General features: G+C 43.2%; 1 protein-coding gene and 1 long non-coding RNA gene across 5 annotated transcripts in view; one reads left to right on the plus strand and one right to left on the minus strand.

Annotated features, from left to right (window-relative positions):
- ADPGK (ADP dependent glucokinase) overlaps positions 1 to 14,232 on the minus strand; it is a 32,485-nt gene extending 18,253 nt beyond the window's left edge. For 2 of the 4 annotated variants that reach the window (XM_054451556.2, XM_054451555.2), the window contains exons 1-3: positions 13,878 to 14,232; positions 5,278 to 5,503; positions 2,184 to 2,246 (exon numbers count right to left, since the gene is read on the minus strand). In XM_054451556.2, coding sequence (XP_054307531.1) covers positions 2,184 to 2,246; positions 5,278 to 5,503; positions 13,878 to 14,110 — 522 coding nt within the window. In that variant the 5' untranslated portion in view covers positions 14,111 to 14,232. Of the gene's footprint in view, positions 1 to 2,183; positions 2,247 to 5,277; positions 5,504 to 13,664; positions 13,820 to 13,877 lie in introns of those variants that run through there. The other 2 variants (XM_054451557.2, XM_054451558.2) reach the window with 2 other exon arrangements.
- A 56-nt stretch (positions 14,233 to 14,288) lies between these two features.
- On the plus strand, positions 14,289 to 23,153 carry LOC129014295 (uncharacterized). Its single transcript, XR_008494188.2, has 2 exons — positions 14,289 to 18,018; positions 22,751 to 23,153. It is a non-coding gene; the product is annotated as an uncharacterized LOC129014295 (long non-coding RNA).
- The last annotated feature ends 1,721 nt before the right edge of the window (positions 23,154 to 24,874 follow it).

A 24,874-nucleotide genomic window follows, 5' to 3' on the forward strand; every position in this document is an offset into this window, starting at 1 on the left:
GGCCTCCCAAAGTGCTGGGATTACACAAGTATATTTTTTAAAGGCACGGTTCCTCTCCTGAAATTTGGCTTCTATCCGATCATTCCACTAAACCTGCCTTTACTATATTCACCAGCATCTATTTCAAAGATGCAATATAGCATGGCTATTAGGAGAATGTATTCTGAAGCTTGACTACTTGGGTTCAATTCTCACCTCTACCCATTATTAGGTATGTGATTTTCACCAGTTTTAACTTCTCCATGCCTCATTTTTCCTATCTGCAAAATGGGGATAATAAAAAGACTTCCCTTATAGGGGCCTATGAAGATTTAAATTGGTTCATACATATTTAAAGCACCTAACTTAAAACAGTGCCTGGTATATGGTTAAAAAAACTATAGAAGGAAGTGCTAGCTATGACTACCACCTCTGGAAAATATCTAGTTCTTAATCTCTGTAGTTCTCAGATGATCTCTCAGTCCATGTTGAGAAGCATTTCAGCAAGTTAAACTGAGTCTCTTTGAGAGTGCATACAGGGTGAAATAAAGGCAGAGCCTGACACTTGAATCCTGGCTCTATCATTTACTAGCCAGGTACCCCTGGGCACCTTACTTAGCCTCTCTAGACCTCTATCTTTGAAATCATAAGACTGTTGTGAGGACTGAGTAACAGAACGCTTCTCTTTCCTCAATCTCCTACCAAGGCCAGACCTATTTTATTAGAATGCCTTCCAATCAGACTGGTCCCAGGACCAGCTACTCCAGACACCAAGAGCAAATGCTGGTCCCAGGGGAGGTCAATACTGAAAGGTCAATCTTGTACTCAGCCATGACTGTCCAGGGTATTGTCTTCCCAGAGGCCAGAATTACTTCTCAGGATCAGGAGGGTGGCCTCTTAGGAACCCATGAAAACTCCTGGGATTCTGATGGGAATGGCCTGGGCTCTCTCTAAAGGGCTTATGATCAATCTCCTTTTCTTCCACTCATTAGCTGGCAATATTTCCAAAGGTCAGTCCTGGAATTTCTAATCTTCTGTATTTGGGAGTTAATTACAATTTATAAACATAATGACTGCAAAAGTCTATATTTTCTTTTTATTATTCTTTCTTAAAAGTATTTTCTACCCTAATATTTCATGAGAACTTTGATTCCTATTAAAATATGAATGTTCACATTTTAATATCCTCTCTAAACTGAAAGTGCATCTATCTCCAGGTGTATAGTGTGGCTCCATATGAATTTTTCCCTGAAACTGCTGATGACCTATCTGTATTTCTGAGTTCATCTCTGGCTTCTGGTTCCACCACTCTGACTCACATTTCTATTTTTAGGCTGGTCCCCCAACAGTAGAAGACTGTTCAGTCTGTTCTCTAGTGTTAGCGGCCACAACCATTCTGCACTGATCAAGGTAATTTACTGCAGAATCATCTTTGTTAAATCTCTTCTTTGTTCCCCATGTATTGTAGTAGGTTTTACATATATGTTTCTCCTCTCTGACTGCTCTAATCCAATCCTTAATCATTTTACAGGACAACAGCGATAACTTTCTTGTTGGCCTCTCCCTTCAGGCCTATTCTACTCATAGCAAGAGAAATTTCTTACTCAGGTGTTACTGTGAACATGGCAACAAGTTTTAATTCTACTTCAACCAAACAATTTAAGTCTTGAAGACACTCCCCTACTGACTCTCATCTAGTGATTTTTATTTTTTGGCACTCTGGATCCAGGCTCACCAACACGGCCAACTGTGTTTTCTCTCACGACTTGTATAATCCTCAGTCTCAAGGCCCACATGCTCCTAACTATTACATGATATGGTGCCTAAGAACATGGGTTATTGGGTCAGATGCCTGGGTTAAATTTCTCATTCCATTACCAATCAGTTGTGAACCTCTGTCTGCCTCAAGTTTTCTCATGTAGAAAGGAAGAACAATGGCAGTACCGACTAGCCTTACAGGGTTTGTTGCAAGGATTAGATAATCTATGCAAAGCACTAAAGACAATGTCAGGCACAGAGTAAACACTCAGAAAGTATTAGTTACTACTATCTCCTACTATTACTGCTTCCTAACAAAAGACCCAGGGTCTGGTACATAGTAGGTAATCCATAAGTTGAATCAAGGAATAGATACTCATTCTTGCTCCTAAAATGATTGAAACACTAGGGAAAGGCATAGGTTTTAATCTAAAAATTTGACCTACCTTTAAATCTGAGTTGGCTGCAAATTTCTGTCCAATTAAAGCTGCATTTCCTCCTACATAGTGCTGCAAGAGAGTTCAAGGCTTTTAGACAGTATTTTAATACAACTATATCACCCAAGTTTAATAATTTTTTATTTAAAAAATTAATTTATAGTCCATTTTCCCAAAAACATTTTGAGGTGATTTTACATCAAAGGACACACAGATGAAATGAATGCAACACAGAAATAGAAAGAGTAATAAGGTGAAGAAAACAAATAGGACAACCATGAAAATGAGTCTGATTGCTTTAACTGTTGATCAAATTCAGCTCTGAGCTTACAGACAGCCAGAAGAGACACAGGAAACAGGAAAAGTGTGGACAGGGCTTATCTTCTACATTATAGTCCTTCTAAAATGAAGAAAAATTTCACTAACTCGTGGAAAATCATTCAGTAGATACTATAATGAACTAAAATCTAACTCTTGAGTGAGGCACATACGGCCTTTATGTAACCCATGCTTTCCTTACCACCTTCATCTCCTGCCCTTCCCTTCCACACCTTGCTTACAGCTCTCCAAGTCAGCCTTCCTCTGTCTCTGTGCCTTTGGCACATGCTGTTTCCTTCCATTAGGACACCCTCCCCTTCTCATATACTAGGCAAAACCCTGATCACTTTCGAAGAATCAGCTGCAGTGTCACCTCTTCTGTAATGCCTTCTCTGTTCCCCTTACACCCCACTGACATCTCAGCCTTCACAACTGCCCTCACCAGATAGGATTACAGATCTCTTCCTACCCCTATAATCTGAACAAACCTCTAATGCAGCTCTTGTCTGCTTGGGCTACTATCATCTGGGTACACAACTAGGTCCTTCAGGGCAGGGACTGTCTTCTTCTGAAGTGTTCAGTAAATGTTTGTTGCTAAATTTTGAGAAACGAAGAAACACACTGATGTGTTGGGAAATATAAAAGTTTTCCTGGGAGTAAATTCTAAAGATAATGGGCCCCTGATATAGGATAGTACTTTCCCTTAAACACCACATCTCTCAGCTGAGGACCCAGAGAACAAATAATTCAAGGTTGGTGTTCCATGTTGCTAAGGATGGATCCATGTGCCTTGGAAATCTGACACATAACAGCTAAGGCTGCTGTTCTCTTATAAAAGTTGAAAAGCCTAATAGTGTTACCTGGGTGGAATGCTACTATCCCAGCTTCCTAGTCCTCAGCCCACGCAGAGGCATAGACTAAACCAGGGGTGTCCAATCTTTTGGCCGCCCTAGGCCACACTGGAAGAATTGTCTTGGGTCACACATAAAATACACTAACAATAACGACAGCTGATGAGTTATTAAAAAAAAAAGGGTGGGGGGAGGTTAAATCTCATAATGTTTTGAGAAAGTTTATGAATTTGTGTTGGACCACATTCAAAGCCAACCTGGGCTGCAGACTGGACAAGGTTGGAGTAAACAATTCTAGGTGGTAGACATCACTCTTATCCCAATTTTGTGCTGACTAACCTCTGAATTCAGATGGGTCAGTAACAGCTTTTTAGAGATAATTTAAAACTTTCTGTGATATGTAGGCTGAAATTTGGCCCTTTAACATGTCAGCTTTAATGTTTTATTCAACCGCGATAGTTAGAATTTACTAAAAAAAATTTTGGGAAAATAGTAAGATATCTACAAAGTGAATTTCAGAATTTTCATATAATGTTTATCAACCTGCCTTAAACTATAAGGAAGTATGAAAAGGCACTCCTCTAGTGAAAGGGGTTTTACAATGTTAAGAAATAACCTGGACCATCACAAAGCTAGATAAAGTTGCTGTAAAAATTTTTTTCATCAAGAAATAAAGGCAGAATCAAGAGAGAAGAGAAATCAAACTGGTGGTTTAAATTCCATAATCATAAAGACTTTTGAGCAGTGAACTCATCATGTTAGAACTATCGAGATTCTCTCATAAGAGATAAGAATCTCACTACTGATCCCAGTTGTCAAAATGATAATAACTGAAATCTTAACTTGCTGTCACCTTTAGAAACTCAGCTAGGTAATGCCTATGTCCATTTCTAATGTTCAAATAGGCAGCTTCGAAAACAAAAAACTTATTATTTTTAAAAATTTTTTGAGACAGGGTCACACCCTGTTGCCCAGACTGGAGTGCAGTGGCACGGTCATGGTTCACTGCAGCCTTGACCTCCCGGGCTCAAGTGATCCTCCCACAGGCACATGCCACCATGTCCAGCTAATTTTTTGTATTTTTTGTAGAGACAGGGTTTCACCATGTTGCCCAGGCTGGTCTCAAACTCCTGGGCTCAAGCAATCCACCTGCCTCAGCCTCCCAAAGTGCTGGGATTACAGGCGTGAGCCACTGTGCCCGGCCTAAAATCTTAAGTCATCAAAATAAAAGCAGTCACAAAGGTTTGCCTGTGAAAGGTGCCAATTAAAAATGGCATCAAGAGCTTCCCTGGCTAGAACTACCAAACCAGACTGGGTGCCCAGCCAAAGGGAGGTTTAAATGAGGAGGAAGAATGGGGTGGGGGCAAGACACGGGAGATAACCAACCAACCAAAACTCAGCCTCAAGAGGCATGAGGGTACATGCAGGAGCAGGCATACTGGGGTGAGGTAGGAAGAGCCATGGTTGGGTCTCCAGCCCCAGCACTGCCTCTTATTCCATGTGAACCTCCAGGAAGTGCCTGGACCATGCAGGGCTTTGTATATAATCACCAGGTGAGCTTGGAAACCACAAAGGTTCTAACTCCGACAGGTTCTACCTTGCAGACCAGTGGTTCTCAAAAGGAGGTTCTCAGACCTACAGGATCAACCAGGAAACTCGCTGGAAAGGTAAATTCTTGGGTCCCATCCCACATCTACTGAATACTGAACTCTGGTAGTAGGCCCAGAAATCTGTGTTTCAACAGCCTCTCCAAATGATTCTGACACATGCTCAAGTCTGAGAACCATCAACCTAGACCCACAGTTTTCAACCAGGGGTGATTTTGCTCTCCTCCTCTTCAAACTGAAATGAAAAATTGCTTGCTTGCTTCTAGGAACCATATGAAAAAGGCATCTTTTTCCACCCTTTATTTACTATTGCTGAACCAAACAGACCTGGGCTCCTGGGAACTCTGACGCAACCTGGGCAATGTCGTGAAAAGTTTCCTTATCACTGAAGAAGCGCTCAGCAGCGGCTCCCTTCCCCATGAAGTGAATGAAGGCTTCTTCCAGATCATTCCTTGAATGCAGAATGCTGTGATCTTTCCCATTCCCAGGACTAAGGCCAAGTGCCTGCAAGAGCTTCACCCCTGAGAGCACCACATCAACACATGCATTGACTCTAGAAGGAGGAAAAAAACTGTGTGAAAGCAGCAGAAGCACCAAGTAGCCATTTTGCATTTAACAAAAGGAAAATGTTTCTCAGAACCTTATTCAACAGAAAAACGGGAAGTAGATCTGAAATCTGAATTGGAAAGTAAACAGCACATGGCAGGAGAAAAATTACTTTAGCTGGATGTGTGTATTAGGATCAGAACACAAGACTCTTCAATAATTTGGCAAACTTTTACACTAGTTACAAAGTGAGAAGATAGGTGCTTAGCATTTCAGAACAAAGCTACTGTAACAAAAATGTAACATTTCTGAGAAAACGCTGGCAGAGCCAAACAGGATTCATGCTGGCTGTGTGACTTGGGCAAGTCACTAATTTCTCTGTGCCTCGGTTTCCTCATCCACAAAATGGCAATAATAATGAGCATTTAACTCATAGAGCTATGGTTAAGATTAAATACGTGAACGTATACTTAGGAACAGTGATTGGCGCAGAGTAAGCAAAATATGTGTTTCAGTCAAAGGCTAGGTATCAGACATCTTCCCTCCAAAGACAAATGAGGATGGTGGTAAGATACAATAAATTCCTAAATGCCTGAGTACTCCCAGCTGAAACCCTGCCTCTTAGAATTTAGTGGTGTTTTACAGACTTAGGCACACCTGCAGCATTTTAAGAACTCACCCTTCGGCCAGTGTTCACAGGACTGACCCATGAACGTTAAAGACCTGCCACTCCTGGTTGTCTCGATGGAAATTATAAAGTATAGGTTGAATCCCTTATCTGAAGTGCTTGAGATCAGAAGTGTTTCTGATTTTGGAATATTTACATATACATGAGATATCTTGGGAATGCAACCCACGTCCAAACACATTTCATATATACTTTATACATACAGCCTGAAGGTAACTTTATACAATGTTTTAAATACTTTTGTGCATGAAATAAAGTTTTTATTCCTTACGTGTGGGTGGAATTTTCACATATAAGTACTTAATATACATCAGTGGCATCATGTCAGTGCCCCAAAGTTTTGGATTTCGGAGCATTTTGGATGCTCAACTTGTACTAATGTTGTCTGGCATGGCCTCTCCTATGTGTGTATGGAGAAGGTCTGTCTTACATTTTCAGGGTTTCTTTGCTAAGTCATCCCTCTTTTAAAGAGAATGTTCAAATAATTAAGGTAGCTAGATGAGGTCTTCCCGCCCTATCCCTATCGTGGTCATCTTTATTCCTGCCTCTGCCTATTGGGATGTCATTCTGGCCGGTGAGGTTGGATTACCACACAGGCAGCTCCCAGCTGGCTAACTGAGACAGCCCCTAGTGATACGGGTGACTGGGCTTCAGAGTTAATTCTGAGCAGCTCTGAAACCACAAGGTAAACTCATTAATAAAAATGTCCCAATGGATGAGATTTTGGTGTAAAATACATAGTTGTATTTCCCTTTTAGTCTCTTTCAAAAATGAAGAGGAATGAGACTGGGATGAAGAGGAATTTTACCAGGTATATTTCTACTTTTAACATGCATGTATTCCTTTTAGAATTTTTAAAATGACATAACTTTAAAAAGGTTTGTATGCAGACTAGATATTATTTACATCACTTAAGGAAGATTTACAAGGGCAAGGAAGAGACATCCTCCCTCAAGACACAAAGAGACTGCATCCTCATTATAAGGGTCCTTTTTATTAATTCTTCCCCTAGGGATTCATGTTTTGAAAGGAGTTTTGCCTATCAAATAGCATTTAAATACTCAGTTTCTTGTTCAAGGCACACATAATGACTCTGGTCAACTGGAGAAGCATAACCTAAGAGTTACTATGCCTTTCAGTGCATAAAACATCTAGCTACTGTATTTGGCTCTTCTCTTTAAAAGAGGGATGATTTACAGTAAAGAAACACTGAAAATATAAGCCAGAACTTCTCCATGACACACACAGAAGGGGCCATTCTGGACATGTACATGGCAGTTGCTTAAAGATATGTTTAAAATCTTTCCTTTCACAACCTTCAATGTTAAGAAACCAAACACACCTTGCAAACTGGTCTCAATTTTACCTCAGACATGGTGCCCTTTATTTCTAATGAATGCAACATTAGATTGGTAGGTAGAATCAATAGGAATACAAGTATCTGTAGCTCTCAGATGCCAGTAGGTTCCTAAGTTTCAGACAGTGAGGGCTTGAGTAAGGATGGATACCATTTCCTCCAGACAGCCCAGTCTAAAAAAATTGTATCCAAATGGATTTGGGTCCTGAGTCTGAAGAGTAAAGGTTCAGAAATGGAGGGAAACCTGTCTTTGAAAATAACTACTTCAAAAACTATAAACACCCTCAAGCCTGTAATCCCAGCACTTTGGGAGACTGAGGCAGGTGGATCATGAGGTCAGGAGTTCGAGACCAGCATGGCCAAGATGGTGAAACTCCGTCTCTAATGAAAATACAAAAATTAGCTGGGCGTGGTGGTGGACACCTGTAATCCCAGCTACTTGGGAGGCTGAGGCAGGAGAATCGCTTGAACTCGGGAGGTGGAGGTTGCAGTGAGCCGAAATTGTGCCATGGTACTCCAGCCTGGGCGACAGAGCAAGACTCCATCTCAAAAAAACAAAAAACAAAAAAACAAAACTATAAACACCCCACTCTCCATATCTAGTACTGCCGAGATTTTAAACAGTCTGACTCCTTAAAGATGAGAATGGGGAAAGCTGTTCAGTATATTTTGTAACACAAGGCAAAACCCAACAGAATTAATTTTGAGTTACAAAATATCACTATCATGGAACATTTTCCATCCCTCACCTAATCACACCAGGAATACTTGGGGAAAATAACCAGTTTTTCAGACTGGTTCACGGTTTACTTGATAACTTTTTACAATTAAAAAAAACCAAGCTGAGCACGGTGGCTCACACTTGTAACCCCAGCACTTTGGGAGGCCAAGGCGGGTGGATCACTGGAGCCTTGGAGTTCCAGACCAGCCTGAGCAATACAGTAAGACCCCGTCTCTACAAAAAAATACAAAAATTACCCGGGTGTGGTGGGGCACACCTGTAGCCCCAGCTACTCAGGAAGCTGAGGCAGGAGGATCACTTGAGCCTGGGAGGCAGAGATTGCAGTGAACCAAGATGGCACCACTGCTCTTCAGCCTGGGTGAGAGAGCAAGGCCCTGTCTCAAAAAAACACTGAACATCTACTACATGCCAGATGCCAAACAAGTATTTTACATGTATTTTCTTGTTCTGTTTTATAATACTTTAACCAGAATAAGAATCTTTCTCTGCACTTTCTCAACTCAATAGCATCCCAAAATGTAAAAAGCATATTACCTAAGGTGCTGTATTGTCAAGGGGAAATACAGGGAGACACAGTTAAAGAATCAGAAGACAAAATTATGCTCATCTGACATGCAAGCAGAAGCTCACACTTCAGTAAAAAATGTATATTAGATGACTGTGATTTTGGAGAAAACAGATGAAACAACTAGAAAATAGGTCAAGACAATAGATGCTGAATGTCAAAATGGGTTGGGGGTCTGGCAAAGAGGGCACAGTTCTCCCTTCTAGACCATAAGTGCCTCTAAGGCAAAGACGATGTTTCTTATCTCCTCCCTTCTGTTTCATCACCTGTAAAATGTTTTCTAAGGTTTTCTCTAGCTTTACATTATGTGCATCAGCTGTTATAAGAGCTAATCATAATTGTTAAGACATAGAACTGTAAAGAGGCGGGGGAAAAAAGGCTGGGGCAGTGGTCCCTGTGCTGAACCCTAGCTCCTGCATCTAGACAGAAGAAAGGAGGCTGATCTTTAAGAAGCACCCCATGCTAGGCAGGCGTTTTCAGATAGATTAAACCTATTTGCAAAATGCTGTAAGATCGCTAATTAGTCATCACTGCTTTCAGCTGAGAAGAGTGAGGCTGTGGATTAACTAACATTCCAAAGGCCACAGACAGGCGGAGCTGAAATTCAAACCCAGATTTATCTGATACTGAAACCCACGTAGGAAGTATACACAAGCAAAGTTGTACACGAAGGGATTAACCTTGTGTTTGGATACAATAAAGAATTATCTAGCTAGAATGGAGAATTCATACAGGGGAGAAGACCAAGATATGTTTCAAGGTTCAGGGTGAAGCCAGTTCCAGGGGCAATAAATATTAGCATGAGGGTTTTTGTTTTGTTTTGTTTTTTGAGATGGAGTCTCACTCTTGTTGCCCAGGCTGGAGTGCAATGGCGCGATCTCGGCTCACCACAACCTCCGCCTCCCGGGTTGAAGCGATTCTCCTGCCTCAGCCTCCTTAGTAGCTGGGATTACAGAAATGCGCCACTACGCCCGGCTAATTTTTGTATTTTTAGTAGAGACGGGGTTTCTCCATGTTGGTCAAGCTGGTCTCGAACTCCTGACCTCAGGTGATCCACCCACCTCAGCCTCCCAAAGTGCTGGGATTACAGGCGTGAGCCACCGTGCCTGCCGGGTTTCATCATTTTTAAACCAATGAATAGGTACCAGAGTCTGATTTAGAAGCAGGGGAAGTTTCCTAGAAACGCCTTAAAACTCCTATCCTTTACTTCTTTGACCCCTTTCCACCAGCCCCTTAAATGCTAGTGCCTCCCAGAATTCCACCTTTACCATTTTTACCTTCTCCTCTTCTTCTCTTCCTGGGTGATCCTATCCAGTCTCTGGCTTCAACCTAAGTGCCAGTGTCTCCAAAATTTGCAATCCTGTTTCTCAATATATTCCTAAAAACCAGCTTCTCATTTTCAGTAGCTGACAGAGACGCTTCATCTGAAATCCCGTAACAATATATGTACATTTCTCCTCCTCTGAAATCCAATTTATCTTCTTAAACTTGTTTTTCTTAAATCTCTCTTAATGGCAACAACATGGCATCAACAAGGAACCAGAAATGGGAAAGACCAGGCTTCAATTGCTCCTCCGGCACTTGATAGCTACAAGATCTTGGGCAAATAAATCAATGTGTGAAGACTCGGTGACAATATCTGTTATCTGCCTCCCTCATAAAGTTGTTGCATTAGTCAGTTTTCATAATGCCATAATGAATTGCCCGGGACTGGGTAATTTACAAAGGAAAGAGGTTTAATTGACTCACAGTTCAGCATGGCTGGGAAGGCCTCAGGAAACTTACAGTCATGGTGGAAGGTGAAGGGGAAGCAAGGCACCTTCTTCTTAAGGTCTCAGGAAGGAGACGTGCAGAGTGAATAGCAGGGAAGAGCCCCTTATAAAACCAAAGGATCTCATGAGAACGAACTCACTATCAGGAGAACAGAATGGGAGAACCGCCCCCATGATTCAATTACCTCCACCCGGTCTCTCCCTTAATTAGCTTATGGGGATTACAATTCAAGATGAGATTTGAGTGGGGACACAAAGCCTAACCATATAGTTGTTGTAAGATATTTAATACTGGGCTGGGTGTGGAATCACACCTGTAATTTCAGCACTTTCAGAGGCCAAGATGGGAGGCCAAGGCCTGATCCCAATAGCTGAAGACCAGCCTGAGCAACTTGGCAAATCCTGTCCCTACCAAGAATACAAAAATTAGCCGGGCGTGGTGGTACATGCCTGTAGTTCCAGCTACTCGGGACACTGAGCATGACAGGTCAAGGCCATAGTGAGCCTGAACATGCCACTGCACACTCCAGCCTGGGTGACAGAGTAAGACGCTGTCTCAAACAGAAAACAAAAACTAAACAAGATATCCAATACTAAAAGCCTGTCGTTTTTGAGTGCCTTTCTTTACTCCACCACATCCAACCTATTATTCAGGTTATCTCTCAAATCTCACCTCTTCTACATCATTGCCAAGTTTGGTTCGGGCTCCTTTCTCCCTTTACACAAACCCTACACAACGGCCTCTTAAACCAGTGTCAGGATGTCAAGATATTCCTCCTTATGAATCACATTAAATTGCATTTTGAGTGTGTCTGTGTGACAGAGTGTGAATACGAGTGTGTCTCTAGAGAAGTCAAACTACAACCTCAAAATGAGATTCTGATACAAGTACTACACCTGCTCCCCCTCATCCCTCCTATATCCCCCTATCTTTGGGCTAAAAATCCTCTTTGGGTAATAAATGATGAGAAGCAGTGAAACAGTTTAGAACCACTGCTCAAAATCCACCCTTCACATTCCCACCAATTCTCAATAAAGAACTTGTCATCAGTTAACTGCTTACAAACCTTTATGGCTTCCCCATAAAAGGCCCTTCACAATCTGGTCCAACCCTTCGTTCTCAGCATCATCTCTTTACAACCCTCTACCATAAGATTCTTGCTCCAAAACAAGGCCGACCTGTTCCCAAACAAACCATGTACTTTTTCACATTTGGTTCTCTTGCCTAGGTGGACCTGTTCCCACTTTGGCTTGAAGAAATCTCATTTATTTAGTGTCTGTCCTATGAAAGTCACTGTAGTAAAATATATTTTCCAAGATGGTCGCAATAAGATGCCCCATTCCACATGTTCTTTTCACAATGTGACACTGATGCTCCTCCCATCAAGGTTTGTTCTATATCCCCTCCCTTAAAACCAGGTGGACCTGTGACTCTGGTAGAAGAGTTCCTATGCGCTTCTAAGGTTAGGTCGTAAAAGGCACTAAGGCTTCTGCCTGGTCCTCGTGGGTTGTTCCTCTTCTAACCATAATTGTTATGAACTGAATTGTCCACCCCCTACCAATTCACATGCTGAAACCCTAATTCCCAATGTGACTATATTTGGACGTAGGGCCTTTAAGGAAGTAGTTAAGGTTAAATAAGGTCATACGGGTGAGCCCTATTCCAAAAGGACCTAGTGTCCATATAAGAGGAATAAGAGGCACCAGGAGTGTGCATGCGCAGACTTAACTGAAAAGCCAGCTGGCTGCGAGCTAGGAACAGAGGCCACATCAGAAACCAATCCTGCCAGCACCTTGATCTTGGACTATCAGCCTCCAGATCCATGAGAAAACAGATTTGTTGTTTAATCCACCTAATTTGTGGTATTCTGTTCTAGCAGCCCAAATGACTGATACAATAATATGTGTTTCCAACAAGTGAGACAGGGTCCTTGCTTCACCCATCTCTGTATCTTAAGAACCTAGCACAGACCTGACACTAACCATGTAGTTGGTGGAATATCTGCTGAATGAACGCGCATAAAGCAAGGAAGGACAATTTAATCCCAGCACTTCGGGAGGCCAAGATGGGAGGTTGGCTTGAGCTCAGGAGTTCGAGACCAGCCTGGGCAATACAGCAAGACCTCGACTCTACTAAAAAAAATAAAATAAATAAGAAATTGGCTGGGCGTGGTGGTGCTCGCCTGTCGTCCCAGCTACTCCAGAGGCTGAGGCAGAAGGATCTCTTGAGCTCGGGAGTTCGAGGCTGCAGTGAGCAGTGATTGCACCACTGCACTCCAGCCTAGGCGACAGAGAGAGAGAGAGAGAGAGACCCTGTGTCCAAAAAAAAAAAAAAACACAAAAAAATTATAGCTAATATCGAATGCTTTTTAAAGCAGGCACTATGCTACAGAGATTACATGAATGATGTCATTTAATCTTCAGGACAAGTTTGCTCTACTTTACCCCTCCCAGCCCCAACACTCCACAGAAAGTAGTGAGCTACATGGTAGAGGGCCTGCTTTTATGTGGTGGTTATACATAACTCTGAGGTTATGGCAAGAAAGTCAAATCGAACTGAGACAGGGGCTAAAGTTAGTGTTTACAGTATCAATACTATAAAGGGAATAATTACATTCCCAAGGAAAAGTACAAAGAAAGGAGGTGGTGTCATTTGGAAGAACCTTAAATATGCAGTGTCAGTGAAGTCAGGGGAAGAAAAGAGTTTCACGGAGAAGGGCGTGTTCAATGCGTGGAAGGCTGCAGAAAGTAGATAATCAAGACTCAAAAAGGCAAATCAGAGAGGAGTTGCAGTACAGTCGTGTGGTTTCTAGACTACACGGCGTTTCCAAAGAAAGTGGGTAAAGGCAGAGATCACGCGTCTTCAAGAAGTTCAGAAGAAAGAGGAAGAAGAGTGTTGTCATAGTGGGTAAGGTCAAGTATCTTTGATTGCTAAACAACAGTCGCCAGAAGAGAAGGGGCTAAAAGTTGGAACGAGGAAGAAGGCTCGGAGAAAGGTGTCAGACAAAGCGGGATTAGCAAGAAGCTGTTAGGGCTGGTCCTACCGGGATGAGAGAAAGGCGCAGAGGCCAGCCGAGTGGAAAGAGCAGCGGTGACGAACCGGGTTCCACTCAGACGTCCGACACTTCTCGCCAAGGGGCCAGCGCGGACAGCAGCGCCTCCCGGGGACCTCTGAGAAGCCCTGTTTCTGCGCGGCTCCGCCCGACCTCCAAGGGGGACCTCGGAGGCTCAGAGACCCAGGCCCCGCTGGCACTCACCCCACTGCCACGCGGCGCCAGCGCCGGACTGGCCGCACGATAAGCGCGTCCCAGGTGGCCGCCAACCGGCCCTCGGGGGAGACGGGTCCCGGGGGCGCAGGCGCGGGCCCCAGACACAGCGAGCTCCAGAGAGAGCGCAGCGCCGAGCCTGGCAGCTCTGGCTCCAGCAGGAAGACGCAGCCCACGGCCAGCGCCAGGAAGCCCGCGTACGCGGAGCCGCGCCACAGCGCCATGGGGACCGAGGCGCTGCACCTGCGCGAACCGACTCCTTTCCTAGCCCGCGCCTCTTCCGGGCTCGGCACGCGCCGATGTCGAAACAAGCGCTACGTCACAAGGGTGCGCCACGGGGCCCCCCCAAGGGGCGGGGCGCCCGGCGGCGCCAGGACGTAGCGGGTGGGGACCCACCGCCTCAGTCCCAGTCCTGGCAGTGCGGTGTTGCGGCCCCGGAGGAGGTGGGACAACGGCGGTTGTGCCAGTCCGGGCGCTGCACCGCCTTCCCGGAACTCTAACCGTATCCCCAAATAGAGGGATGGGAACACATTTGCTTTCGCAGTAAAACGAAACGGACAGATTGTGAAGAAGCGGACAAACCTCGCGTTAATATTCGAACCAGTGGGTGTCCCCATTGGCACGGATCACACCCCCATCTTTTAATCCCTCCCTCCGCCCCTGTGTCCCCTCATTTGCTAGACTCGTCCTCTTCCAGGCCTAGTGCTTGGCGCTTCTGAGAGGAATAGGCTGACAGAACAGCAGCGCTGCCGAGACCCCTGGGGTACGCGAGGCAGGGGGATTCCGCCCCTTTGGAAGGTGGCTGAGACCCTCAGCCACTAAAGGACTTCGTCGAGACAGGAGAGCCCGCAGAGATCGTTCTCTTCTGGATAACCAGATTATTCCACAATCAAACTTTAACCCTTTTGGGGGCGCTGTTCCCTTTAACAAACTCTGGAAAATGTACACAATCTTGTGCACAACACGAGAGTTACGGACCTGGGTTAAGAAACGCTGGTTTCTTTTGTTCCCCCTTGGCGACATCACTTAAACCCAGCCCTCTCTTCCTTGATAACTTTTCTGTGCATGAGGCTAGGTTGAGAGACAGTGAAGCTGGGCTGGGTACCAGCTCATTCTCATCAGCCACAATGCCCAGCCTGGTCTTGTTCCTTGGTCTGTTTCCACTTTTCCAATTCTGTCGGCCCCTGACCTTGGCTTTGTGTCCAGTTTTCCACTGTGACCCTGACCTTTAGACTTGGCAGCGAAACTTTATTTCCCTAACTTTGATCTTGGGCATTAGGCTTCATTCTCCTCAGCCCCACCTCATCAGAACTTCCCCATCCTGGTCATCTACCTTCCCGCAGTTCATCCTACCCAGGCTACCTGACCATGCCATCCTTTTTGACAAAGATATTCACACAGGAACAGATTAGGGCTACCTTGGAAAAGAAGCCAAAGAGCCAGTCAGATCTTTATGAAGCCATGAAAGCCATCTTCCCTAGAGTTGCCTGTCACTTCTCTCTCCTCAGGGAGACATGTCAGTCAGTTCCTAGAGAAACTGCTTCTTCTCACAACCCTCAGCTGTCAGGTTTCCCTGGCACCCAGAGGGGACCGAGCCAGCAGCTGACCTGAAAACAGCGAGTCTGCTGACTGTCCAGCGACCATTTCCCTCTATTGAGAATTTTAACCAATTGTCTGTTGTTTGTAGTTATTTGATATTGGCTGTGGACCCACAAAGTCACACAAGGCTGAAGGTCAGAACCAGTTAGATATGTTTCCAAGGTGAAGTTTTGGGGAGCACAGGAAGCTGAACTGTGGGAAGGCCATAGAACAGACAGATCTAGAGGACTAGGAGAGTGCTCCACGTTAAAGTGATGTGGACAGAAACCTGCCTGGGGCTTTCTTGCTCCCATGAGAGGCTGCTAAACTTCCAGCACTTTGCACCTAATTCTTCTGCTTCTTTCTAGATTTGCCAGAACTGTTGATTTAGTCACAGAGACAAAACAATAGCAGTTGAACAAAGTGGATGTTTATTTCTCATGTAAAAGTCTAAATGGGGTGTTGGCATGTCGTGGGCTGTGGTAGCAAGCTTGGCCCCCTCTGGTTGCTATGGGACCTGCCGTGGGCCTCTTGCTGGTTGGTCACTCACTGTGGGTTTGCATTGTGGGTGGTGAAGGGGGCCAGACAAGGAAACGAGAGAGCTGACCTCAATTCCAACTGAGAACTGAAGAGTCAGGAGCCGCAGGAGGTGAAGAACAGAACATCAGGGACAGTTGCCAGGCCTGGTGGAGCCTGATGTGGCTTCTGGTCACATACATAGTCACAGGGCCCTTAATTCCTTCTCATCAGGGGCTCAGGGGCAGGCATTCACTGTCTTGGTGCCACAGTCCCTCTTGAAATATTTCCTTAATGAAAATCAGAAAAGATTCTGATCATCTATCTGTTCAGAGAGTCTGGAATCCTTTGCAAGCCAATTGTTTTTCTAGAAGTTAGGTTTCTGGGGACAATTAAAACAGCTCTGAGTGGGCAGCTGTGGCTCCTTTGCCTAGGCTGAACAAAGAGGAAAGGGCTGGGCTGGGCAGACCTCAAGACACCCCCCGCCCCCACCCAAATTGCTTCCAGACATGGCCTTTGCTATTGGTTCTCTCTCCTAGGACCTTGAAATGAGAGAAGAAAAGCAATTTGGTTCTAGAAAATTCAGAGGAAAATGGAGGCTCCAGGTGTCCCACCTAAGATCCTGACCTGGAAGGCCAGGGAGCAGATCCTGTATTAACACAAAGAACTAGCAGAATCCTGTCAGCTTCCAAATTAGCTGAAGGTTTTGGTTTTAACATAAATACCCATCAGCACCATCCCTGCAATCTGAAAGGCCTTAAGGGGCACATTTGTTCCCATGTGGAGCAGAAACTAAAGTGGGACCAAACAGTCCCTGTGAAAGCTGGGCTAACCCACTTTCCTTGCAGCTCCAGGCCTCTGGGGTTTCATCCAAGCTGCTCTTTGAAGGCCACACTGTGTCAAAGCCTTTGTTGATGCCAGGGACACAGCCCACCACAGGCCATACCCAAAGGCCAGAGTCAGAGCACAATTTTGAAGATTACAGAAAACTCCAAAGAGATTAAAGAGACGGAATAAAGGATCCCAGCCCCCGAAAAGAGGAAGCTTTGTGTCTGTAGCCATAGCCCTCGGCAATCAGACATCCTCCTCACTAATGTGAGGTCAGGAGGGGACTAGAAGTGCTCAGAGGATGGACTGCCTCTGGCCAGTGCGGGGGAGAGGCAGGGGTGTTGAGGCACAGGAGCCAGATGAGAGGAACGTCAGCAGCAAAGCAGTAAGAAGAACGTGAGAGTTTCTTGATAGTGATAGAACTTCCTACACAGACTGGGAACCGGATTGTAGCTTGAGGGGATGTGACAACATAGTGGCCCGGAATTTTCACTTTGGAATTAACTGCTTTGGACCAGGAAGAAGCGCTGAGCCTAGAAAGGCAGGAGGCACAGGACTGTGTGGGCTTCTGTCTGGCAGGGACCTGTGAGCTTCATAGGGCGAATGAATCAGGGGGCAGGATAAAGCATAGGCCTCCACCCTCACAGTGCTCTTAGCCATCTCAGGCTTCCCGGAAAGCTACCACCAGGCTGCCTGCTGGAGCCCTTTACACTTACAGGCCTTCCTGCTTGGGTTCTCTTCTGCAGGCTGTGTAAACCAGTCCTGTTGTAGCCCTTGTAGCATCTGCTGTAGTGATTTGGTTTGGGTTTCAGTATTATTTGCAATGGTTTGGAAGGAAATGGGAAGTTTGCCTTCTAACTACATTTTCTTTTTGATTCAAGAACCCTACCAGTTCTGCAACCACGGGGCCTAAAACTAAAATAAAGGAAAAATAAATAAAAGGAAGCAAAAACATCTAACTGGTATGGCCTGGCAGCATTGCCAGAGAGAGTCCTCAGGGGCCCAGGCTTGTTCTGTCTTTTGCTCTGCCATCCCTAGGATGGACAGCACAGAAGAGGCAGTGCATCTTAACAAAATCAGGGTTCTGGAAGAAGGGAGGGGTGGTGAATGGTTGTTGCAATCAACAGTTCATACTTCAATGGAAAGAAGGTGGGATTCGATTCCTGGTCGCAAATCTTCACTCTGTCACCTGCTATCTGTGTGCCCTCAGGTAAGTCATTTAACTTTTCTGTTCTTCAGTTTCCTTATATGCAAAATAATTCCTACTTTGCAGAATGGTTGTGGGAGGTAGAGTTATCTTAAGACAGTCTAGCACAGTGTCTGCTACATGTTGGAATTCAAAACACTCCCTGCTGTTGCTATGGTTGGTTCTGAGAGCTATATTTAATTTTCTTTTTAGTCTTTCTTGCTGGTCTGTCACTCTCTTACTATAAGGAAGACAGCCATTTCTGCATAGGTCACTATGCAGTAGTCTTTTCTATTTTTTGACTGCTTAGCATCTATATAATATCCCACTGAATGAAAATACTAAAATTTATCTATTGTACTATGAATAGGCCATTTGGAGTTTTCCCAGTTTTTTACTATTACATACAGTGTTGCTATGTATATGCTGTGGTACACGTGTATAGCCATTTCTTCAGGGTAGAAACTAAGTAACATTTGTGGGTCATATGATATGCTTGTATTCAACTTTACTATATAATATCTGACATCTTTCCAAAGTGGTATGCCAGTTTATCTTCCCACTGGCAGCATATGAGAATTTCTGTTGCTCCAGCTACACTCCAACAGATTCTTGAAGCTTTGTCATTTTGTAGGGTGTGTAGTGGTATCTTACTGTGGTTTTGACAAGTCTCTATTTGTTGGTTATTTGCAAGTATCTTGCCTCCCTCCAAGTCACTTGTCTATTCATTCTTTTTATAATATCTTTAGTGAGTAGAGTTCTATGAAAAATTATTCTTATTTATGTATTTTTGTAGAGATAGGGTCTCTCTATGTTGCCCAGGATGGTTTTGAATTCCTGACCTCAAGAGATCCTCCTGCCTTGGCCTCCCAAAGTGCTAGGAATACAGCTGTGAGCTACCATGCACAGGCTTAAAGTTCTTAGTTTTTAGTGTAGTTAACATTTTGTTCTTTTTTTATTACTATTTTCCCCTTATCATTGATGCTTTTTGTTACTTATTTTAAAAATCTTCCTTTACTCAGGATCATGATGGTATTTTCCTGTACAACCTTCTAAGAGCTGTAGGCTTTCACATTTCATGTTTAGGTATTTAATCTACCTTGGGATTGATTTTTGTGTGTTGTGAGAAGAATGCTTGTAGATACCCAATTGACCCAGTGCCTTTTACTGGTCATTTCTTAATGACTCTGCATTCCCACCTCTGTCCAATACCACGTGTCTGTGTATGTGTGGATCTGTTTTGGGGCTCTTCAGTCTGTTCCATTGGTCTATTTGTTTATCAGCATCTCACTGTCTTGATATCTGTTAATGTAAATTCTTTCGCCTTACTCTTCAAGAATGTCTTGGCTATCTTTGGCCTTTTAAAATTCCCATATACATTTTTGAATCAACTTGTCGCCCTCCTTCCCAAAAAAACCCAATTAGGATTTTTATCATTCTAGGACTACGGTAGATCCCTTCATTTATTTAGATCTACCTAAATGTCTCCCAATAGCATATTAGACTTTTTGTGGAGGATTTGTACGTCTTTAGTAAGTTTTATTACTAGGCACTTAATATTTTTAGTATGCTTATTGAAGTAAAATTGATATGCATTAAGTGCATAATATTTAAAGTGTACAAATTCATAAGTTTAACATATGTATACACCCTGAAACTGTTACAGGAAAGGGGTCCTGATCCAGACCCCAAGAGAGGGTTCTTGGATCTCATGCAAGAAAGGATTCAGGGCTAGTCTGTAGTGCAAAGCAAAAGCAAGTTTATTAAGAAAGCAAAGTGGTGAAAGGACGGCTACTCCATAGACAGAGCAGGACGTTCCCGAAACCAAGAGGAGGAACGCATCCACCCTAGGTACAATGCTTGTATATATGGAGAGATGTGCTCTGCTACAAGGGTTTGTGATAAACTATTAATTTTCTTAATTATGATATTTGGCAAGAATCAATATTATTATCTTTCAAGCAAAATTAGGAATGCCTTTGTTCCCCCGATATTGGGGTATCTGGACACTCCCAAGTCTGGGTCTGTTTTAGTAAACATTATTACTTTGTTCCCTTAACCATAAACATCTAGAGGCTAGGAATGTCTAACTTTCTGGGAATTCAGTCCAGCAAGTCTCAGCCTCATTTTCCTAGCCCTCACTCAAAATGGAGTTGCTCTGGTTCGAATGCTTCTGACAAAACCATCACCACAAGCAGCGTAATAGAGTAAACATGTCCATCACCCCCAAATGTTTCCTCATGGCCCTTTGTAACCCTTCCGTCTTACCCCTTCCTGCCTGTACATCCTCCCACTCCCTGTACCTAGGCAATCTGCTCTCTGTCCCCATAGTTCAGTTTACACTTTGCAGAATTTTATATAAATGGGATCATACAGTACATACTCTTTTTGATGTGGCTTTTTTTCATACAGCATAATTAGTTTTGAGATTTATCTAGGTTATAGTGAATATCAATTGTTAATTGCTCTTTAAAAAACTTTTAATTTCAAAACAGTTATATATTCACAGGAAGTTGCCAAAATGGTAAGGTCTGTGTACCCTTCACCCAGTTTCTCTCAATGGATATATCTTACATAATCATAGTGCAGCATCAAAACCAGTAAACAGACATTGGTGCAAGGTATGTGTATAGTTTTGTGCCGTTTTATTATATATGGAGATTCGGGTAATCACCACTCAATCAAGTTGCAAGAACTGTTCCATCACCACTAAGATCTCCCTCATGCTATCCCTTTAGAGTCACACCCAACCCCCATCCTCTACCATTCCTAGACCCTGGCAGCCACTAATCTGCTTTGCATCACTCTAATTTTGTCATTCTGAGAATGTTATAAATGGAATCATACAGTATGTGATCTTTTGAGAGCATAATACCCTTGAGATGCATCCAACGCTGTTGCATGTGTCAATAGTTCATTTTTGTTATTTATTTTTATTTTTTGACTTAGTAAATTCTGTGGTATGGAAGGATCACAGTTAGCTTAGTCATTCACTCATTGAAGCACATTTTGGTTGTTTCCAGTTTTGGGCAATTGCAAATAAAGCTGCAATAAACAATCATGTACAGAGTATTGGGTGCACATATTTCATATCTCTGAGAGAAACGCCCAGGAATACAATTGCTGGGTCGTATGTTTAGTTTTCTTTTACATCCCCACAGGCAGCATATGAGAGATCCAGTTTCTTCACATCCTCACCAGCACTTGATATTGTCACTAATTGAGGTTTTGTTCTAATGGGTGTATAGTGACATTTGTTTGTGGTCTTAGTTTACATTGCCTTAATGGCTAGTAGTGTTGAGCATCTCTTCATGTATTTATTTGCCATCCATATATCTTCCTCAGTGCAATGTCTCTTCAGGCTTTTTTTTTTTTCTTTTTTGAGACAGAGTCTCGCCCTGTTGCCCAGGCTGGAGTGCAGTGGTGCGATCTCGGCTCACTGCAATCTCTGCCTCCTGGGTTCAAGCGATTCTCCAGCCTCAGCCTTCCAAGTAGCTGGGACTATCTGTGTGCACCACCACACCCGGCTAATTTTTGTATTTTTTAGTAGAGATGGGGTTTCATCATGTTGGCCAGTCTGGTCTCGAACTCCTGACCTCAAGTGATCCGCCTGCCTCAGCCTCCCAAAGTGCTGGGATTATAGGCATGAGCTACCACGGCTGGCCGTCTGTTCAAGCCTTTTGCCCATTTTATAATTGAATTGTTTGTTTTTTGTTATTGAATTTTGAGAATATATATCATATATTATAGATAAATGTCCTTTGCCAGATACATGGTATGCAAATATTTTCTTCCAGTCTTTTCATCCTCTTAATAGAGTCTTTCACAGAATAAAAGTTTTTCTTCTTGATGAAGTGTAATGTGTTGATTATTTTTTCTTCTATAGATTGTGCTAGTTTATTGCTTTTAGTTGCTGAATACTATTCCATTGTATGGATATACTATTATTTGTTTATCTGTTCATTTGTTGATGAACATTGGGTTCTTTCTAGTTTTTGACTATTACAAATAAAGTTGCTATAAGCATTTGTGTACAGGTCTTTTTGTAGGCTTTAATTTCTCTTGGGAAATATCTAGGAATGGAATACCTGAATCCTGTAACAGATGTATGTTCCACTTTTTAACAAACTATCAAATTGTTTTCCAAAGTGGTTGTACCATTTTATATACCTGCCAGCATTCTATTAGAGTTCTAGTTCTTCTGTGTGCTTGCCAAGACTTGGTATGGTAAGTCTTTTAAATTTAGCCATTCTAATAAATATATAGGTATATCTTTGTCTTAATTTTTATTTTCCTAATGACTAATGATGTTGAGCATCTTTTCATATCTTCATTGGTCAAGTATCTGTTCATATCTTTTGCCCATTTTTATTAGATTGGTTTTTTCTTATTACTGAATTTAAAGAATACTCTAGATGCAAGTCCTTTATTAGACATGTGATTTGCAAATATTTTGTTGTCTGTCTTTTCATTCTCTTACCTGTCATATTGGATTAGAGGCCACCCTACTGACCTCATTTAAACTTAGTTACCTTTTTAAAGACCCTATCTTCAAATACTGTACAGTCGCATTCTGAGGTACTAGGGATTAGGACTTCAATATATGAATTTTGAAGGGAATACAGTTCAGCCCATAACACTCCCCAGCAATTGCTGTGGACATGCTGGAATTTTTTTTTCTGTTCTTTGTTCATTCTTGCTCATGGTGTGTTACAAATATCATAATTCTCCTTTTCTCTGTGACCATGTCTCTCAGTCTCCCATCAAGGAGTGATGTCTGTTTCTCCACCTCTTGAATCTGGGCTGGCCTTGCCAATATAATATGGCAGAAGTGACATTGTTTCAGTTCTGAGTCAAAGCCTGAGGAGGCCTTGCATGCTTCTACTCTCTCTTGCAACCCTGCACTGCCACATATCAACAAGACTTATCAACAAGCCTGGGATTGCCTGCTAGATGATGAAAGATATATGGCCTGCTTGCTCCCATCACTCCAGCTGATAGCCAGCCAACCCTAAGAAGCAAAGTCACCTAGCTGATTAGTAGCTGACCACTGACACAAAAGTAAGATCATCTGAGACCAGAAGACAGCCCATCTGAGCTCAGCCCAAATTACTGACCCACAAAATAATAATAAATAAATGGTTATTATTTTTATGTCACTGAATTTTGAAGTGGTTTATTATTGAACAAAAGCTACCTGATACCCATCCTTTTTTTTTTTTTTTTGATATGGAGTCTCGCACTGTTGCCCAGGCTGGAGTGCAATGGCACAATCTCGGCTCACTCCACCCTCCGCCTCCTGGGTTCACACAATTCTTCTGTCTCAGCCTCCTGAGTAGCTGGGATTACAGACGCACACCACCACACTGGCTAATTTTTTGTATTTTCAGTAGAGACGGGGTTTCACTATGTTGGCCAGACTGGTCTTGAACTCCTGACCTCATGATCCGCCCACCTCAACCTCCCAAAGTGTTGGGATTACAGGCGTGGGCCACCGCACCCGGCCTACCCTTCCTAAGAGTCTTTGCTCTGGCTCTTACTTTCATCTGGAATACTCTGTGACTTGATCTTTGCATGCCCGGCTGCTTTATGTCATGCATATCTCTGCTCAAATACAATTTCCTCAAAAAGGGCTACACTGACCAATCAATATAATAAGCTTGTAGGTCTCTGTTGCTTCTCCCTATTTATTTGTTTACTTTTAGAGATGAGGTCTCACTCTGTTACCCAGGCTGGAGTGCAGTGGCATCATCATAGCTCACTGCAGCCTCAAACTCCAAACACTTGGGCTCAAGCAATCCTCCCTCCTCAGCCTTCTGAGTAGCTGGGACTACAGGTGCATGCCACCTTGATGGGCTAATGTTTTGTTTTTAATTTTTTTTTTTTTTAGAGAAGGGGGTCTCACTATGTTGCCCACACTAGTCTTGAACCCCTGGCCTCAAGCAATCTCCTACCTCAGCCTCCTGGGTAGCTGGGATTACAGGTGTGAGCCAAAATGCCCAGCCAGTTTTTTTTTTTCTTACACAGAAAAGCTCCAATATTCACTTACATACTGCAGAAGGAAAGGAGAGGCTGAAAGGGTTGGATGAAGGAAGTAGGAAAGGGAATTTCTGGGGCATTTCCTTTCCCCCAATCCCAGAATAGCCACAGAAATCACGGTCACCAAGAGCTGCTGCTTCTGAATAACATGACAGGGATGGTAAATCTTCCAAAATGTTGATTGTAACAGAGTTTGCAACATGACCAAACTGGTGGATCATAGAGTGGACAGACATCAGGAGCTCTGGAAAAAAAATTGCTACTCAGTACCCACTCAAGTTGTAATGGGGAGAGAAATGGACTGATATGCCAGATTTTTTGTTGCAGAGAGCTGGCAAACTTGCAGTAAGTAACTAGCTCCATTCAAACTGACTGAAGCACATAGATGGAGTCCTGAAATCCACAGCTCCATTGAAGAGGCAGCAGAATTTATCTACTCTGACCCAGGTTTGCAGAATTTATCTACTCCGACCCAGGTGCTAGGCTGCTTGTGGTAGGGAGTGAAGCCATCATGCTGATGGATTTGGTGGTGACAAAGCAGGCTGTCAGGAAGAAGTAGGTCCCCCAGATTCTCTCGGGCAAGGGGACAACACTGGAAACTACATGTGGTAGTTTCCAGTATGTTAGGCTTTTCCTTCTGAAACTTGGCAAAGTAGAATTTGCTGAAAAGTAAGCAGTACAGCTTGTTTTTAATTTCGTTTCTCAAGAAAACCCAGCTAAGTCTCATCATGACTGTTTACTCTTGTTTCTTTTGGGAAATTAACTTCTTAATATAACTTTGACTAAAGATATGTAGATTTGTGGTATGAAAAGAAAATCTATTTGTTGGATGATGTTCCCA

The sequence above is a fragment of the Pongo pygmaeus genome, chromosome 16, assembly GCF_028885625.2.
Source record: "Pongo pygmaeus isolate AG05252 chromosome 16, NHGRI_mPonPyg2-v2.0_pri, whole genome shotgun sequence".
Classification (NCBI taxonomy): Eukaryota; Metazoa; Chordata; class Mammalia; order Primates; family Hominidae; genus Pongo; species Pongo pygmaeus.